General features: G+C 43.4%; 1 protein-coding gene across 6 annotated transcripts in view; it reads left to right on the top strand.

Annotated features, from left to right (window-relative positions):
• Positions 1 to 1,637: 1,637 nt before the first annotated feature.
• The window catches only part of TBXAS1 (thromboxane A synthase 1), a 213,263-nt gene continuing 196,001 nt past the window's right edge, over positions 1,638 to 18,899 (top strand). For 2 of the 6 annotated variants that reach the window (XM_031665114.1, XM_031665111.1), the window contains exon 1: positions 1,638 to 1,919. Coding sequence is in view for 5 of the 6 variants with exons in the window: in XM_031665111.1 (XP_031520971.1) it covers positions 1,828 to 1,919 (92 nt within the window). In the remaining variant the exon portion in view is untranslated. The remainder of the gene's footprint in view (positions 1,920 to 18,899) is intronic. The other 4 variants (XM_017957224.3, XM_031665115.1, XM_021936332.2 and 1 more) reach the window with 2 other exon arrangements.

Genomic DNA, 18,899 nt, shown 5'->3' with positions numbered 1-18,899 from the left:
TTACAGGTCCTGTGTGATTTATGCTTTAAAGAGGTTCTGTTTTGATGTATTTCCAGGATTTGTTTCAAGATTTAGAGCTCCTTTTACCAGTTCTTGCAGTGGTGGCTTGGTAATGATGAATTCTCTCAGGATTTGTTTGGCTGAAAACGACTGTATCTTTTCTTCATATAAAATGCTTAGTTTCACTGGATACAAAATTCTTGGCTGATAATTGATTTGTTTGAGATGCTGGAGGACAGGGCCCCAATCCCTTCTAGCTTATAGGGTTTCTGCTGAGAAATCTGCTGTTCATCTGATAGATTTTCCTTTACAGGTTACCTGTTGCTTCTGTCTCACAGCTCTTAAGATTATTTCCTTTGTCTTAACTTTGGATAACCTGACGCATTAATGTGCCTGGGCAAAGATCTTTTTGAGATGAATTTCCCATGTGTTCTTTGTGCTTCTCGTATTTGGATGTCTAGGTCTCTAGCTAGACGGGGGAACTTTTCCCTGATTATTCCGCCAAATATGTTTTCCAAGCCTTTAGAATTTCTCTTCTTCCTCAGGAACACCACTATTCTTAGGGTTTGGTCATTTAACATAATCCCAGACTTCTTGGAGGCTTTGTTCATATATTTTCTTATTCTTTTTCTTGTCTTTGTTGACGGGTTTAATCTCAAGACCTTGTCTTTGAGCTCTGGAATTTCTTCTTGTAATTTTTGTTCAATTCTATTGCTGAGACTTTCCAGAGCATCTCACATTTCTAAAAGTGTATCCAAAGTTTCCTGAGTTTTTGATTGTTTTTCTTTAAGCTGTCTAGTTCATTGAGTATTTCTCCCATTCAATACTGGGGGTGTCTATTCCAGAGAGGAGGGCCTACCTTTCCCACTTCTGCAATTGGAGCACTCACAGTATTTGGGGTGTCTCCTGGGTCCTACAGGAGCAGTCTGGTACCTTCAGAGGGTCTGTGGGTCCTCTTGGGATTGCTGGTTTGTTCCTGCAGTTGATCTGGAGCTAAAATTCACCATGGAAGCCTCCAGATGCTGCTCTGTCTGGAGCTGCAATCTAGTCCTGCCACCCATCCACTCTGATCCCCTCCATCTCTCTGTCTACTTTAATCAGATAAGCTCAAAGCTAGAACAAAGGACCCATATATGAGCCTATGGATCTGCCTTCAGACACTTGAGAAACCCTCCAACTCACCGTGAGAACACTGACCCGAATCGGGATCCCTGCTTGGCTCCAACAGCCAGACACTCAGAGAGATCTCAGACCCAGCAACTAATGGACTTGGTGGGATGGTTGTCCTCAACGCAGCCAGCATTTTTATCAGGATGGCGTCTGATCCCGTATTGTTCTGGGATATTCAGAGTCTCTTGACATGTATCTTCACTTAATTGTGAATTTTAAAAATTATAGATGGATGTAGATATAGATACAGAGATTATAGACAGATATATAGATATAGATATAGATAGACGTCTCTCTTTGAAGACTTCCTCTCAGAGTACAAGTCCATGGTTACAACCATTTTGTTTCTCAGCAAACATGGAGAAGTCTGCCTTTCCTCTCTGAGGAAGTTAACATAAATGTTTATTGACAGTGCGGTCATCAAGGATTAAAATTGCTGATTCATTCCTTTACACTGAAACCCTTTGTTGTGCCCTCCTCTTCCTTCCTCTTTATAGGGAGACACTCTGAGAAAGAGCACATTGTGGGGGCCCACTCCATGTGATGTTTTCTTGATTGCCTGTTCTCTTTTCTACCTGCGGAGCACGGTTCCCATAAGGGCAGCGGGATCAGCCTCCTGTCTCATCTGGAAGACCACCACTCTGGGGTCTCAGAGGAATGATGGAAGCCTTGGGGTTTCTAAAACTGGAAGTGAATGGCCCCATGGTGACGGTGGCCCTGTCAGTGGCTCTCCTGGCCCTTCTGAAGTGGTAAGTGCAGCCAGCCCTAGGGACTGTGACAGCGTCAGCAGTCTCACCCTGGAGCCTTGCTGGTGCCATGGCGGGGTATGCGGGCGTGTGTTTTTCTTCTTTTCTAATCTAGCGGGAGTGAGTATTAGCACAGCTTCAGAATTAAAAGCAAACAGCCAGGTTAATCTTTTGCTAAAATGCATGAGATTGAAGTGTCAGGAAAGGCTGGTGATTCAGTGACTGAGAACGCTACACATAATTAAGTTTGAAAGAGATGGAAAAAGAAACAAATTGGAAAGGCATTAGGTTTGGGTAGAAGTATTTCCTCGAACCCCGTCATATCTCCTCACCTCATTTTTCTAAAATCTTCTGTCCTTGTTGGATTTACAGTGAATTCAGCCTCTTGGTTCATATTACATTCAAAACAAAATAAGACTTAGGAGCTGTTTGGCAAATGTGGGCCTCTTTGCAGGAAGTCATTGAGGGGGATTTCTGTAGGTTTAAGGACAAAGTGGTAGATCTAATTTCTCATATTTGATAGAGGGAGATGGATTCTGATGAACATATTGTGTGCAGTTCCCACAAAATTCGAGACCCCGAAAGGATCTCAAACTTGAACTCCGAGTTGCTCCCCTGTGGTTTTGTTAATTCAACAGCAGATTTTCCTAAGCCTGACTCTGGTGTCTGTAGATCGAAGGCCTCATAATATGCTACATTTATGCATATTCACCCTGCCAGTTAAACTTATTAGAGTTACCCATTCAATCAAAAGCACCTGGATTTAGACGGCTCTGGCTTTTGAGGGCAAAGTGGAAAAAATAATGGAGAACTGGAGTCCGAACAGAATTTTAATTTATGTTTTTGGTAGTAATAAAGCCTTCTCTAGATTAATAACTGGGAAAGCACTTTGAAAAGCATCAAGCATTATGCAAATGTGAGGTATTATTCTTTTGGAATTTGCATAGCTGAGAGTGGAATTCACGTTTGATGTTCTATGATGATGAAATTACTTCTTGGAAATTGGCTCTGAAACCCAGCCTCAGTCCCAGTGCTGTTTTTCTTTTTAACTGGTTTAATTATTTTTTTTGAACTTTTTTATCTCATTGTAGCTTATCTTGGATTGAAACTGGCCACATGTAAAACCAAGAGCAAATGGTAGCCCCTTCCCTGCCCCCAGCCCCCAATAATCCATCTTAATGTGTTTTTATGCTCAGGGAAGCCCGAAGCACAGTGTCTGACATGTAGAAAGTGCTTAGTCGATGTCAGCTACTATAATTCACTATCTATCGTCTATGTAACCTAAAAGAAAATAAGTCTTTAGTGGTTTAGGTTTATTTTTAATTTCTTACTAACATGCTTATTCATATCAATCTTATCAATAGCTATGCTCTGACTATGGTTCTCAAAGTGGACATTTTTTTACACTTTTGTTTCAGTCTTTGTTGTGTCTGAGCCCCCAGCTCAGTGCCTGGTATATAGCAACACTACACCATTCAGCAGGGCAGCTGTGTGTTTGCTGTCTATTCTTGGGCCATATTAATAACCTGGTTCAAAGATGCAGAGATTAAGATAAATGTACCAAGCAGAAGTGGTAAATAGGAAGTGAGAGCTGACTTCTATTTGTTATCGCAAAAATATGTATTAACCTGTTAATGTGTGCCCAATCTTGGGGAGACCCTGGTACAAGGTCAGGGAGCAGGAAATCTGGAGAAGGTGCCCAAGGCAGAGGAGACACAGAGGTTCTGGGGGTGAGCTCGATGTCTAGAGAGGATACTGCAGGAGGAGCGGAGGCAGCAGGAGAGAGGTCGTGGCCCTGGCTCTGGTGCTTTTGGGTCCATCCCTTGATTCAGTGCAAGGGGAACCACCCTTGGGCTTTCAACCCTTCTGTTTCAGGTGAGGCCCTAGTCAGCCACTAAGCAACAGCCACCAGCTTGAATGAGGCAAGGCCCCCTTCCTGTTACATTCTCTTGAAAGGATATGTGTGGAAGACACAGGGGTGCTTGTCCTCCAGTGAGAGGATTCACAGGCAAGGAAAGATGCAGGTATAGAGACACTTGCAGGAGAAACTGGCAGGGGGAGTGGGTTAAACACTGCAGCACATTAGTCTTTGCTTTAACGGCTACATGTGCCATCCAGCCAGGTGAGATGGCAGCAGAGAACCTATACCCTGAGAAGATGAAATCAAATGGGCTGGGTGTGGTGGCAGATGCCTGTAATCCCAGCACTTTGGGAGGCCAAGGCAGACAGATGACTTGAGGTCAGAAGTTCGAGACCAGCCTGGCCAGCATGGTGAAACTCCATCTCTAGTAAAAATACAAAAATTAGCTGGGCGTGGCAGCAGGTGTCTGTAATCCCAGCTACTTTGGAGACTGAGGCAGGAGAATCACTTGAACCTAGGAGGCAGAGGCTGCAGTAATCTGAGATCATGCCACTGCCCTCCAGCCTGGGTGACAAAGAAAGACTCTCTCTTAAAACAAAACAAAACAAAACAAAACAGAAGGATGGAGGGGATCATGGTGGACAGAAGACAGGACTAGATTGCAGCTCCAGACAGAGCAGCATCTGGATGCTTCCATGGTGAATTTTAGCTCCAGATCGACTGCAAGAATAAACCATCAATCCTGAGGGGACCCACAGACCCTCTGAAGGAAGTGGATTGCTCCTGCATGACCCAGGAGACACCCCAGATAGTGAGTGCCCCAATTGCAGAGGTGGGAAAGGGAGACCCTCCTCTCCCAACACACTCCCTCAATATTGAATAGGAGAAATATTCTAAAAAATAGATAGCTTAAAGAAAAAAAATCAAAAAGAGATTCAAGGCTTGGACATACTTTTAGAAATGTGGGAAATGCTGGAAAGTCTCAGCAATGGGAATTGAACAAAAATTTTTGAGAGAACTAGGAGGCTCAAAGACAAGGTCTTGGGAATTAGCCAACCAAAGACAAAGAAAAAGAATAAGAAAATATGAAGCAGAAGCCTCCAAGAGTCTGGGATTATGTTAAATTGACTAGAGCATTGGTGTTCCTGAGGAAGAGAAATTTTACAAGCTAAAAGCTTGGAAGCTTATATTTGAAGAATAATCAGGAAAAGTTCCCGTCTAGCTAGAGACACAGACTTGACCAAATCACGAGAAGCACAAAAATTTTATGGGAAATTCATCCCAAAGGTCTTTGCCTAGGCACATTGTTATCAGGTTATCCAAAGTTGAGACAAAGGAAATAATCTTAAGAGCTATGAGACAGAAGAACCAGGTAACCTGCAAAGGAAAACCTATCAGATGAACCACAGATTTCTCAAAAGAATCCCTATAAGCTAGAAGGGATTGGGGCCCTGTCCTCCAGCATCTCAAACAAATCAATCATCAGCCAAGAATTTTGTATCCAGTGAAACTAAGCATCATATATGAAGGAAAGATACAGTCATTTTCAGGCAAACAAATGCTGAAAGAATTGCCATTACTAAACCACCACTACAAGAACTGGTAAAAAGAGCTCTAAATCTTGAAACAAATCCTGGAAACACGTCAAAACATAACCTCTTTAAAGTATAAATCACACAAGACCTATATAACAAAAATACAAGCTAAAAAGCAAAAGCAAAACAAAAAACAACCACAAAAATCCAAAGTACACAGACAACAAAGAGCCCAATGAATGCAATGGTACCTCACATTTCAATACTAACATTGAATGTAAATGGCCTACATGCTCCACTTAAAAGATACAGAACTGCAGAATGGATAAGAACTCACCAACCAACTATCTGCTGCTTTCAGGAGACTCACCTAACACATAAGGACTCACATAAACTTAAAGGGGTGGAAAAAGGCATTTCATGCAAATAGATACCAAAAGGGAGCAGAGGAAGGGTAGCTATTCTTATATCAGACAAAACAAACCATAAAGCAACAGTAGTTAAAGGAGACAAAGAGGCACTGGATGTGGTGGCTCATGCCTGTAATCCCAGCAGTTTGGGCCACAAGGTCAGGAGTTCATGACCAGTGTAGCCAATATAGTGAAACCCCATCTCTACTGAAAAAAAAAAAAAAAAAATTAGCAGGGCATGGTGGTGGGTGCCTGTAGTCCCAGCTACTTGGGAGGCTGGGGCAGGAGAATCACTTGAATCCGAGAGATGGAGGTTGCAGTGAGCTGAAATTACACCACTGCACTCCAGCCTGGGTGACACAGAAAGACTCTTTCTCAAAAAAATAAAAAAAAGAGAGAGACAAAAAGGGACATTATAAAATGGTAAAAGGCCTTGTCCAACAGTAAAATATCACAATCCTAGACATATATGCACCTAACACTGGAGCTTCCAAATTTATAAAACAATTACTAATAGGCCTAGGAAATGTGATAGATAGCAACACAGTAATAGTGGGGAACTTCAATATTCCACCGACAGCACTAGACAGGTTATCAAAACAGAAAGTCAACGAAGAAACAATGGACTTAAACTATACCTTGAAACAGATGGACTTAACCGATATATACAGAACATTTCATCCAACAACTGCAGAATACACATTCTATTCAACATCACATGGAACTTTCTCCAAGATCGACCATATGAGATGCTATAAAACGAGCCTCAATAAATTTAAGAAAATTGAAATTGTATCAAGCACTCTCTCAGATCATAACAGAATAAAACTGGAAATCACCTCCAAAAGGATCCTTCAAAACCATGCAAACACATGGAAATTATTCAATAACCTATCCTGAATGAGCATTGGGTAAAAAACAAAATCAAGATGGAAATTTAAAAAATTCTTCTAACTGAATGACAATAATGACACAACCTATCAAAACCTCTGGGATACAGCTAAGGTGGTGCTAAGGGGAAGGTTCATAGCCCTAAATGCCTACATCAAAAAGTCTGAAAGAGCACAAACATACAATCTAAGGTCACACCTCAAGGAACTAGAGAAACAGGACCAAACTGAACCCAAACCCAGTAGAAGAAAGGAAATAACCAAGATCAGAGCAGAACTAAATGAAATAGAAACACACACACACACACACACATACACAAATGTAAAAGATAAATGAAACAAAAAACTGGCTCTTTGAAAAGATAAATAAAATTGACAGACCATTAGCAAGATTAACCAAGAAAAGAAGAGAGAAAACCCAAATAACTTCACTGAGAAACGCAACAGGAGATATTACAACTGACACCACTAAAATACAAAAGAACTTTCAGGGCTACTATGAACACCTTTATGCACATAAACTAAAAAACCTATTTGAGATGGATAAATTCCTGGAAAAATACAGTCCTCTAGCTTAAATCAGGAAGCATTAGATACCCTGAAGAGACCAATAACAAACAGTGAGATTGAAATGGTAATTTAAAAATTAACAACAACAACAAAAAAGTCCAGGACCATAAGGATTCACAGCAGAATTCTACCAGACATTCAACGAAGAATTGGTTCCAATACTTTTGACACTATTCCACAAGATAGAGAAAGAAGGAACCCTCCCTAACTCATTCTATGAAGCCAGCATCACCCCAGTACCAAAACCAGGAAAGGACACAACCAAAAAAGAAAACTACAGACCAATATCCTTGATGAACATAGATACCAAAATTCTTAATGAAATACTAGCTAACCGAATTCAACAACGTATCAAAAAGATAATCCACCATGATCAAGTTGGTTTTATAACAGGGATGAAGGGATGGTTTAACATACACAAGTCAATAAATTTGATATACCACATAAACAGAATTAAAAACAAAAATCATGTGATAATAGATGCAGAAAAAGCATCTGACAAAATCCAGCACCCCTTTATGATTAAAATTCTCGGCCAGGTATGGTGGCTCATGCCTGTAATCCCAGCACTTTGGGAGGCTGAGGTGGGTGGATCATGAGGTCAGGAGATCGAGACCATCCTGACTAACATGGTGAAACCCCATCTCTACTAATAATACAAAAAAATCAGCTGGGCATGGTGGTGGGCACCTGTAGTCCCAGCTACTAGGGAGGCCGAGGCAGGAGAATGGCATGAACCTGGGAGGCAGAGCTTGCAGTGAGCCGAGATCATGCCACTGCACTCCAGTCTGGGAGACAGCGAGACTCCATCTCAAAAAAAAAAAAAAAAAATTCTCAGCAAAGTCGGCATACAAGGGACATACCTTAATGTAATAAAAGCCATCTATTACAAACCCACAGCCAATATAATACTGAATGGGGAAAAGTTGAAAGCATTCCCTCTGAGAAATGGAACAAGACAAGGATGTCCACTCTCACCACTCTCCTCTTTAACATAGTACTGGAAGTCCTAGCCAGAGCAATCAGACAAGAGACAGAAATAAAGGGCATCCAAATTGCTAAAGAGGAAGTCAAACTGTCACTGTTTGCTGACAATACAATCATTTACCTTGAAACCCCTTAGGACTCCTCCAGAAAGCTCCTAGAACTGATAAAAGAATTCAGCAGTTTCTGGATACAAGATTAATGTACACATATCAGTAGCTCTCCTATACACCAACAGTGACCAAGCAGAGAATCAAATCAAGAACGCAACCCCTTTTACAATAGCTGTAAAAATAATAAATAAATAAATAAAATACTTAGGAATATACCTAATCAAGGAGTTGAAAGACCTCTACAGGGAAAACTACAAAATGCTGCTGAAAGAAATCATAGATGACACAAACAAATGGAAACACATCCGTGCTCGTGGATGGGTCGAATCAATATTGAGAAGATGATCATACTGCCAAAAGCAAACTGCAAATTCAATGCAATCCCCAGCAAAATACCACCACCATTCTTTACAGAATTAGAAAAAACAATCTTAAAATTCATGCAGAACCAAAAAAGAGCCTGCATAGCCAAAGCAACACTAAGCAAAAAGAACAAATCTAGAGGCATCACATTACCTGATTTCAAACTATACTATAAGCCCATCATCACCCAAACAGCATGGTACTCCTATCAAAATAGGCACATAGACCAGTGGAACCAAATAGAGAACCCGCAAATAAACCCAAATACTTACTCAACTGATCTTCGACAAAGCAAATGAAAACGTAAAGTGAGGAAAGACAGCTTTCTTCAACAAATGGTACTGAGATAATTGGCTAGCCATATGTAGGAGAATGAAACTGGATTCTCATCTCTCACTTTCTACAAAAATCAACTCAAGATGAGCTAAAAACTTAAACCTAAGACCTGAAACTATAAAAATTCTAGTTATAACACTGTAAAAACCCTTCTAGACATTGGCTTAGGCAAGGATTTCATGACCAAGAACCCAAAAGCAAATGCCATAAAAACAAAGATAAAGAGCTGGGACCTAATCAAACTAAACAGCTTCTGCACGGCAAGAGGAACAGTCGGCAGAGTAAGCAGACAACTCACAGAGTGGGAAGAAATCTTCACAATCTGTACATCTGACCAAGGACTCACATCCAGACTCTACAATGAACTCAAACAAATCAGTAAGAAAAAAACAGACAATCCCATCAAAAAGTGGGCTAAGGACATGAATAGACAATTCTCGAAAGAAGATATACAAATGGCCACTAAACATAAGAAAAAATGCTCAACAACACCAGGGAAATGCAAATCAAAACCATAATGCGATACCACCTTACTTCTGCAAGAATGGCCATAATCAAAAAATAAAAAAACAGTAAATGTTGGCATGGAGGTAGTGATCAGGGAACACTTCCACCCTGCTGGTGGGAATGTAAACTAGTATAGCCACTATGGAAAACAATGTAGAGATTCCTTAAAGAACTAAAAGCAGAACTACCTACCATTTGATCCAGCAATCCTGCTACTGGGTATCTACCCAAAGGAAAATAAGTCATTATTTGAAAAAGATACTTGAACACGCATGTTCATAGCAGCACAATCCACAATTGCAAAATCATGGAACCAACCCAAATGTCCATTAATCAACAAGTGGATAAAGAAACTGTGGTATGTGTATACTATGAAATACTATGCAGTCATAAAAAGGAATGACTTAACAGCATTTGCAGTGACCTGGATGAGATTGGAGACTATTATTCTAAGTGAAATAACTCATGAATGGAAAACCAAACAGCATATGTTCTCACTGATATGTGGGATCTAAGCTATGAGGATGTAAAGGTATAAGAATGATACAATGGACTTTGGGGACTTGGGGGGAAGTATGGGAGGTAGGCAAGGGATAAAAGACTACAAATATGGTTCAGTGTATACTGTTCAGGTGATGGTTGTACCAAAATCTCAGAAATCTTCACTAAAGAACCTACTCATGTAACCAAATACCACCTGTACCCCAAAAACTTATGGAAAAATAAAAAAGAAAAACAGGCTGGGCATGGTGGCTCACGCCTGTAATCCCAGCACTTTTGGAGGCTGAGGTGGGCGGATCACAAGGTCAGGAGTTCGAGACCAGCCTGGCCGATATGGTGAAACCCCGTCTCTACTAAAAATACAAAAATTAGCTGGACATGGTGGTGGGCGCCTGTAGTCCCAGCTACTTGGGAGGCTGAGGCAGAAGAATCGCTTGAACCCGGGAGGCGGAGGTTGTAGTGAGCCGAGATCAGGCCACTGCACTCCAGCCTGGGAGACAGAGTGAGAGTCTGTCTCAAAAAAATAAAAATAAAATAAAATATAATAAACTGAAAAGCAAAAGGCACACCAAGGTTGCTTCTTGTGCTCTCAACCAGCCTGTGAGTTCTCCAAGGGCAGGGGCCAGGTCGCCTATCTCATTACAGTTCTAGAATCTTCTGCCAATGGCAAGGATGCTCTGCTAGCATGTGGTTGAAGGTAGTAAAGTTAAGAAGTCCACATCCATCAGCCCCACCCCAGGACTCACCGTGGGGCTCCTGCTCCTTCAGTGGGTCCCCTGCCGCTCTCTCCCCGACAACCTGGGCTGGAGTTGGAGCGCCGCTGTTTGCCGTGCTGTGAATGGTCCTTTGTTGCTCTATGAGGCCTCCTCTTTCCTTCAACTCCAGGCTCAGAGGAGGTTCCTCAGGGAAGTGTTTTCTGTTTCCAAAGGAACTTACGAGCCCCTCTCAGCCCTGCTTTTATCCCATCTCTGTCTCTCACAATGCCTGGCACATAGTTGGTGCCTAGTAAATGCTGACTGAAGGCTAATTCCAGCCTCTAAGCTCTGCCTGGTGCTTTCTTCCTGTGGTTCTTCTCTTGGCCTTCACGGTTCCATACAAATCTAAATTCTCTTGCCCATGTGACCCATTTCCTTTCCTGAAAGCTTGCTGTTTTCAGTTTGTGTCAATTTGCCATGCACTGTCCCAGTCGTTGCAGATGGACTGTTTTTGTGTCCCTTCTTATCCTGTAGAGCAGACACCATGCCATGTGCTTAATGCACACTTCTTAATTATTAGGTGTATGCGTGAATTTGGAAAAAAGACAAAAAGAATTCTTTCCTTTAAAAAGACACTGTTTTAAACCAGGCATAGGACACTTCGGTTGTTTTCCCAAAACTGCCTTGGACACCATTTTTCCATGATGATCATTTGATTTAAACTGACCAGTGTGTGGCTGAACTGTGTGAACTGGGGCATCAGGGGATCAGGGCTGCACCACCAGGCTGGAGATGGAGCTGGGGATAGAGACTGTATTAGCTGGAAGTACATGGAGCATATGTTAAGACGATTAACACACAAGATAACACATTTTAAAAACTAATTTTTTCCCATATAAAATGGTTTAAAATTCTTACTTCTGGAAGAGATTTGATGTACAAGAAATGAGTTGTACGAGTTGAATGTTGCTCGAGGCAACCGTAAGTCCTAGCGTATTTAATCTTTCAAGTAACACCTAAGGACTGGCAGCTGGGTTCCTGTGAGGAGGAAAAAGATTGCTTTATTCTTTAAGAACCAGTGTAAAGAAATAGCCCAGATAGCACTAGTGGATTTCTTTCTGGGATGGGGTTCTGGGTGATTTCTTTTCCCTTCTTTTAGTCTTTCTGCATCTTTTGTATTTCTTTAATGAGTGTGAATATTTAGCAAAAAAGAGAAATTTTACTAAAAAGAATGGGAAACTGCTCCTTTCTAGTGGCGAAGGGGAAGGCAGTTTCACGCTTTAGGTGTGAGGTTTCAGGACCGTGGTCTAACTATTTCTTCCAGTGGAGTAGAGTGTCTGAAGGGATTTGGAGTAACAGGGCTGATGAAGTGGCGAGGAAGGTGGGTAGCTATCTAACCAAGTATGTGAACACGGCCTGGAAGGTCTTGTAGTACCAAGCTGCGCTTAAGGCTCAGGTACCAAGACCCAGAGGTACATAATCAATTCGACATCAAAAATAGGAATTCAGGCTGGGTGTGGTGGCTTATGCCCGTAATCCCAGGGCTTTGGGAGGGCAAAGCAGGAGGATCGCTTGAGCCCAGGAGTTTGAGACCAGCCTGGGCAACAAAGAGAGACCCTGTTTCTACCAAAATAAATAAATAAATAAAAATTAGCCAGGTGTGGTGTTGCATGTCTGTAATCTCAGCTACTTGGGAGGCTGAGGTCGGAGGATCTCTTGAGCCCAGGAGGTTGAGGCTGCAATGAGCTGTGATTGCACCACTACATGCGCACTCCAGCCTGGGTCACAGGGCAAGATCCTGTCTGTAGTCCCAGCTACTTGGGAGGCTGAGGCAGGAGAATCACCTGAACCCAGGAGGCGGAGGTTGCAATAAGCCGAAATCATACCACTGCACTCCAGCCTGGGCAATGAGAGTGAAACTCTGTCTCAAAAAAAAAAAAAAAAAAAGGAATTTAGATTCAGAATAAGTTAGTGTTCTGATCAAGTCCATTCTAAGACCAGTTTAAATTGAAATGTAATTGGTGATTATTAAGATTTAAGACTATCACAGATTATTAAGACTTAAGTTTACCACTATCCCTGGAAGTTCCTTTCCCAGAGAGCTTGGTCTGCATGTGAGAACTGGACTTTAATTCTAGACCCACATCTACTCCAGACTATATTTAAAAGGCACCATTGGGATGGAATATGGGAGCCAAGATGAGAAATCTGAAGAGGAAGAAGCCATGTAGGTATTCCCTGGCACAATGAGAGGTGAGCTCTGGAAAAGGCATCCCGCCTCTAGCATGTGGGGACTGAAGATCAATTTGCTCACCATTTCCCAACTTCGGTTCCTAAAAGTGTTTGGAAAATTAAGTCTAAATCAAGCCCTTCTTGGAGATTCATAGCATAGCAAAGGCCCTGAAAGGTTATTTAATAACGAAACCTGTTCGGCTTTATTTAACCCAGTGTTTTCCCAGCGTCTTTGCTAAAGTGCTGCTTCGTATGGCCGTGGTGGGATGGGCAAGGGACCCGCGGAGATGGTCTCTTGAAAAGGGCGGTCGGATGAATTGGTAGCCGCACAACCAGTAGAAATGGAGGGGCCACAAGACAGAGGAGTAAAACATTCAGATTGCCCCTTTGCAAGCTCTGAGGTTCCAGGGTTGATGTCTTGTGTCCTTCAGGGCACAGAAAATATGGAGTCTAGCAAACAGAAGCAGGGCGCATGCGTAGGAGTGGTCCAGGTTTACACCAAAGAAAGTGAACACTACCCACAGCTATCTGGCAAGGTGGCAAGGGAGCGCCTCGGAGGTCGTGAGTGTCCCTCACCATCTGTAGGAATGCCACAAAAGCCCTTGCTGCCAGGCATGAGCAGCTGGTACAGAAGGCCACCGAGGGCCTTCCCGATCTGGACTCCATGACTTCTATGCCCGTTGGCGCTCTTGCACTGGCCAGTCTGTGCTGCCACTCAGGAAAAGCAAGTCAGGTGCCATACAAGCGACCCAGTGGCGGCTGCTACTTCTTCTGCCTGGGCACCTCATCATCCCCAGCAGTAGTTCTTAGGTGTGAGGGTGGCGAGGAGCTCAGAAATACAGAAGCGGCTTTTACGGGCCTCATAGTAGCTTCATGCCTGACTCTTTTTCTCTCCTCTCCTGGCCCGGCCTCTTGGTCTTTCTGGATCGCCAGCCAGTCAGACTCTCCTTTGAGAAGCAGAAGGTCTTGGGTGGGGTCCTGAAATGCGGGGAAGAATTGACTTGGCAGAGGAGAGGAAAGGGAAAATTTCAGGTAGGGAAGTATCCCAGGCAAAAGCAACATGAGAGTTTGTAACATTTGCTGGAACAAAACATTAGGAGTGTGAATAATAGACACAGTTTAGAAATACATTTTAAAGGCCGTGGATAATTTTCAGCGCCTCCAAGCATCTAGAGAGGGATGCATGCTATTTCCGCTTTGTTATTTTTTTGTATTTTTGTCTAGGATATGATGGGTACTTCGATTTAATAACTCAGTGATGAGCTTGGAGATAAAATTGAGCCTGCTATGAAAACTAGGTCTGTGGCTTCCTTGAGGACCGTTTCTACAGAATATTATTTTTTTGTTTTCTTGCTCTTAAATGGTTATACACAATATCCCTATCCTTCTCCTCACTTTATTGATTTTCCAGAACAAGAGTATGAGGTATGACTATAAAATAACGTGACTGATTATTTCAGCATACACTCCAGTACTTATACAGCCAAATGAATTTTATGACCTTCAAAGGCATTTTCCTGATAGGCTCAACCCTTACTGCAGATACGCCACTATCAGAAAACACATTCCTAGCACTTTTTGTGGGAATGGCTCTTGGTGCCTAGATGCAGTCCTTTGAAAGCCCTGAAGGCAACACATCTTTGTGGAGAATGGATTGATTTTTAAAAAACAGTCCACATTTTGGCAAATAGATGATTAAACAGAGTAATATTATTTGCAATATAAAAAAATATGATTATAAAACAATGCAGAGCTTGCAGAAGAGGGTTATGAACCAGTTCTGGAAGCCTGGGAATTTTGTTGAGGGGCCACGCTCATTGGCATAGGAGTTGGTTTTCGGTTTTTGTTTTTTTGTTTTTTTCTTTTCTTTTCTTTTTGAGACAGAGTCTTACTCTTGTCGCCCACGCTGGAGTGCAGTGGCCTGATCTTGGCTCACTGCAACCTCCGCCTTCTGAGTTCATGCGATTCTCCTGCCTCAGTCTCCCAAGTAGCTGGAATTACAGGCATGAACCACCACGCTCAGCTAATTTTCGTATTTTTAGTAGAGATGGGGTTTCACCATGTTGGCCAGGCTGGTCTCGAACTCCTGATCTCAGGTGATCCGCCTGCCTCGGCCTCCCAAAGTGCTGGGATTACAGGCGTGAGCCACCGCTCCCAGCTGGTTTTGGTTTTTAAAGAAAACAATAGCAACGGTCATAATACTTATGGTCATACCTTCTCTCATCTAGTAAGGAATTCAGGCTTCTGGTAGCATCTGTTTTGGGGGCAGAGATGAAAGAAGAATCTTATTTGTTGTATAAACAAAGCAAAACACCAAATTGATGTGTGTCCATTACTGAGCTGCGTGAATGGGTGCTCAGCGCTGCCTTCCCTGGGAGGAAGTGACTCTCCCAGAAATGCAATGATTGAATGAACTCTTCCCCTACCCCCAATGCCATCATAACAACAAACCTAACAACTATCGCTTGCCATCGAAGGGAAGTACGCTGTCTATGGGAACCCTGTAGCCTTATATGGACTTGTTTTTTACTTGCTGGAATAGCATGCATCTGGACACGGGAATGAGACTGGGGAGAAAGGGATGGGGCAGATGCTCACACTGGTATTCATTGGTGCTTCAATTACTAAGAGCCACCTCTTTCCTGATTTACCAGAGATAGGTGCTGTTGTATAACTTCCTGGTGGATAGGGTGGGGAGTGTCGGCTGATAGGGGAGTTCCCTGGAGCCCTTGGCTCTCTCTGTTGCCTTCAGCCTCAGCCCTCAGTGCGGAGTTTGGCCCTGGGCCACGCTGTGGGGCCTTCCTAAACTTCCCCTATGTCCTCCAAAGGTGTGCTTCTTAGGTTTCGCCTCAGCAGTCAGTCAGTTCCCGAACACTATCTCAGAAAGAGGCCAGCCCCTTTTTTCCCCTCGAAGGTGTCTAGAAAAAAACTGTGTCAGAGATGGTCTGAAAGCAAAGCCAAGCTCTACAAATAGTGACTTCCACCAATGCCTTGTTTCCCTGAGCACTGCACACTCTCCCCCCGGAAAGCCAGTGCCATATCCCCAAACCAGCAGCTGCCTCCACTTTCTGATCCGAAAAGTGGCCTAAAGTCCTCAAATGTGCTTCCCTCCTTCCTGCACAGACATGCCTGTTCCCTCCAAGCTGCACAGCGCAGTCCCTGTTGCTTGAATGCTCTCCCTTCTTGGTTTAACTGAACTCCTGCCTCACCTTCAAAATTTTGTCTAAATGTCACTCTTCCATAAAGGTCTCCTCCACCAGGCCAGCCCTCAACCAGTCCTGCCTCCTGTGGACTCGCTTCCTATCTCTCTGGCTATCTCGGCACTTACTACTTTATTTATTTATTTATTTATTTATTTATTTATTTATTTATTTAGAGATGGAGTCTCACTCTCTCATGCAGGCTGGAGTGCAGTGGTGTAGACTCAGCTCACTGCAACCTCCACCTCCTGGGTTCAAGTGATTCTCCTGCCTCAGCCTCCTGAGTAGCTGGGGCTACAGGTGCCTGTCATCACACCTAGCTAATTTTTGTATTTTTAGTAGAGATGGGGTTTCCTCATGTTGGCCAGTCTGGTCTCGAACTCTTGACCTCAGGTGATCCACCCACCTCGGCCTCCCAAAGTGCTGGGATTACAGACATGAGCCACACAACGCCCAGCCCACTTTATTTTATAGTTTATGTATGTGGCCTATCTTCTTGGCTTGACTGTAAGCCCCTAAAGGCAGGGCCCACATCTTAAGCCAGTGAGTGCCCTCCACATAATTGCTGCTCAATAAATGCTAATGATCATGATTACGCCTCTGGTAACCGAGATAGCAGCACTATTTCCAAATGATTACTGTGACAATGTGTGTGTGTATGCATGCCTGTGTATGGAAGAGGGTAGGATCAGTCTTCCCCTAATTGCACACTAGTGGTACTGTGTTCTCAGCACCTGGCAGAATGCCTTGCACATGGCTTATTGAAAGGGGAAATAAATCTTGATTCATGCAATCATTGAATGCTGAAGGTTTTCTAGGCTGTGAGCTGGTTCTACCTCATTGGTGTGCTGTGGATAACATTCCCATGAATTCAGATAGATAGAGGAACTGACCCATTTGAAATTGAAGAGCAAGACTGCAAAAGGAGGGGATGATGGAATGCAGAACCCAGTCATTTGGAATATGTGGTACATGGGGGTACACAGAGCACTCAAGGTCTGAGTGGGCTATCCTGACACCAGATTGGGGGGACAGGAGGCATCCAACCTCCAGCAGAGAGGCATCAAAGAACAGACACTTTCTCCTTCACTGTTCTATTGAGCACAAATGCCCACAGTTTGAAGCAATGGTATCTCAACTCTTCCCCAACATCCACTGTTAATATGATTTCCCCCATAGATCCCATGTTCTGTTGTCCCAGCAACAATGTATATTTAAGTAATAATTGATTAATTTTCTCATTTTAATTATTCAAAGTCAAGCTAATTGGAAAGCTCTGCCAGTTGAGAATAGCTGATCAATGAGATAACCAGCATTAGTGTACCAAGTTATAATTCCACTCCAAAGCAAAGAAACTCGACATTTTCGTTAACCTGCACCATCGCATTGTCAATAAATGCACGATTTACATTAGGCTCTTTGAAATATTGAAAATATCTCATGTACCCTCTTCCTACCTTCACAAATCAGTAGGCACCTGGGAACCCCAGGCTGTAAAGCAGTGAAGAGGGAGTGCAGTCAGTTGTACCTTAAGGATTTTAACCACATCTGTACACAGAGAGTGACCAAGATTGGTAGCATCATCTCATGATCTAAGGGCGCATACAAGGAGGCAACTGGGAGGTTCTCAGGAGAAGTGTGGCATTGTGGAAACCAGCCAGGCCTTTACAGTGTAGGGACAGACACACCTTTTCCACTGGGTGACCTTGGGCCAGCCACTCCCTCCTTGCTCATTTCCTCATTGGTGAGAGAGGGCTGGGACACCTGACTCTTGGCACTGGCACATTTTCCACCCAGCCCCCCAGGCTATGCTGGGAATCAGCCTCACACCTTTCTTGGCTCTTACCCTAACGGTTAACCCTCCACAGTCTGACCAGTCTTGACTCCTAAGTGTTTCTCTGTCTATCTGCTTTGCTTCTGCTGCAGTTGAGGACTTCAAAATCACTCCTTAGCTGGAAATAGCCTTCCCACGGGTCTCCCTGCCTTCTATCTTGTGCTCCCCAAATTTGTCCTGCAACTGCAGCCACCAGCTTGCTGCTTCTCTGCATAAAACCCTTCCCTGGTCCTCCTGTCTAAGGAAGTGAGTGTTCCTGGCCTGGCTCCTGAAGCCCCCTCTGACCTGGTCCCGTGCCCCTCTGCAGGTTCGGCTCCCATCACTTCTCACCTGGCACCTGGTTCCACCCAGGTGCTCATAGCTCCTCCCGCACACCATGCAGTTCACTGCCAATTTATTTCCTTCTACCTGCATGTCCTTCCCCCTTCATTCAGGTGACATCTTCTCCAGGAGCCTCTTCTGCATCTCCTGGGTTCTTGCCCCAATGTACCTGGTACCATCCCCGTCTCTCATCACTTACCTGGCTCCGCAAGGGCAGGATTGGTCCTTCCTCAGCTTTAGCTGAGCACCCAGCATTGTGCCCAGGGGAATCAATACATTTCTGTTGAGTAATAGGCACTCAGTTACTTGTTGAACCAAACTGCATTAAAAGAGATGACCTACAGGATTTTGTGTGGCATATTTATTGTTCTTCGCCACTATGGGTATCATCCTAGAGATTTTCTATTCATTTCTGGTCGTGTGCCACTGCAACCAGCTATCACCCCAACTTGTTATATAACAAAATATAGTTGAATTGAACTCTAGGGGGTTTTTTTTGCTTGTTTGTTTGTTTTGTTTTTGTTTGTTTGTTTTTTATTTTTCAGACAGGGTCTTACTCTGTTGCCCAGGCTGGATCGCAGTGGCACAATCACGGCTCACTGCAGTCTCAACCTCCCCAGGCTTGAGGGAT

This window comes from Papio anubis, chromosome 4 (genome assembly GCF_008728515.1).
Source record: "Papio anubis isolate 15944 chromosome 4, Panubis1.0, whole genome shotgun sequence".
In the NCBI taxonomy this organism is placed as follows: Eukaryota; Metazoa; Chordata; class Mammalia; order Primates; family Cercopithecidae; genus Papio; species Papio anubis.
Note: the sequence above shows the minus strand (reverse complement) of the source record. Positions and strands in the feature narration are given on the sequence as shown.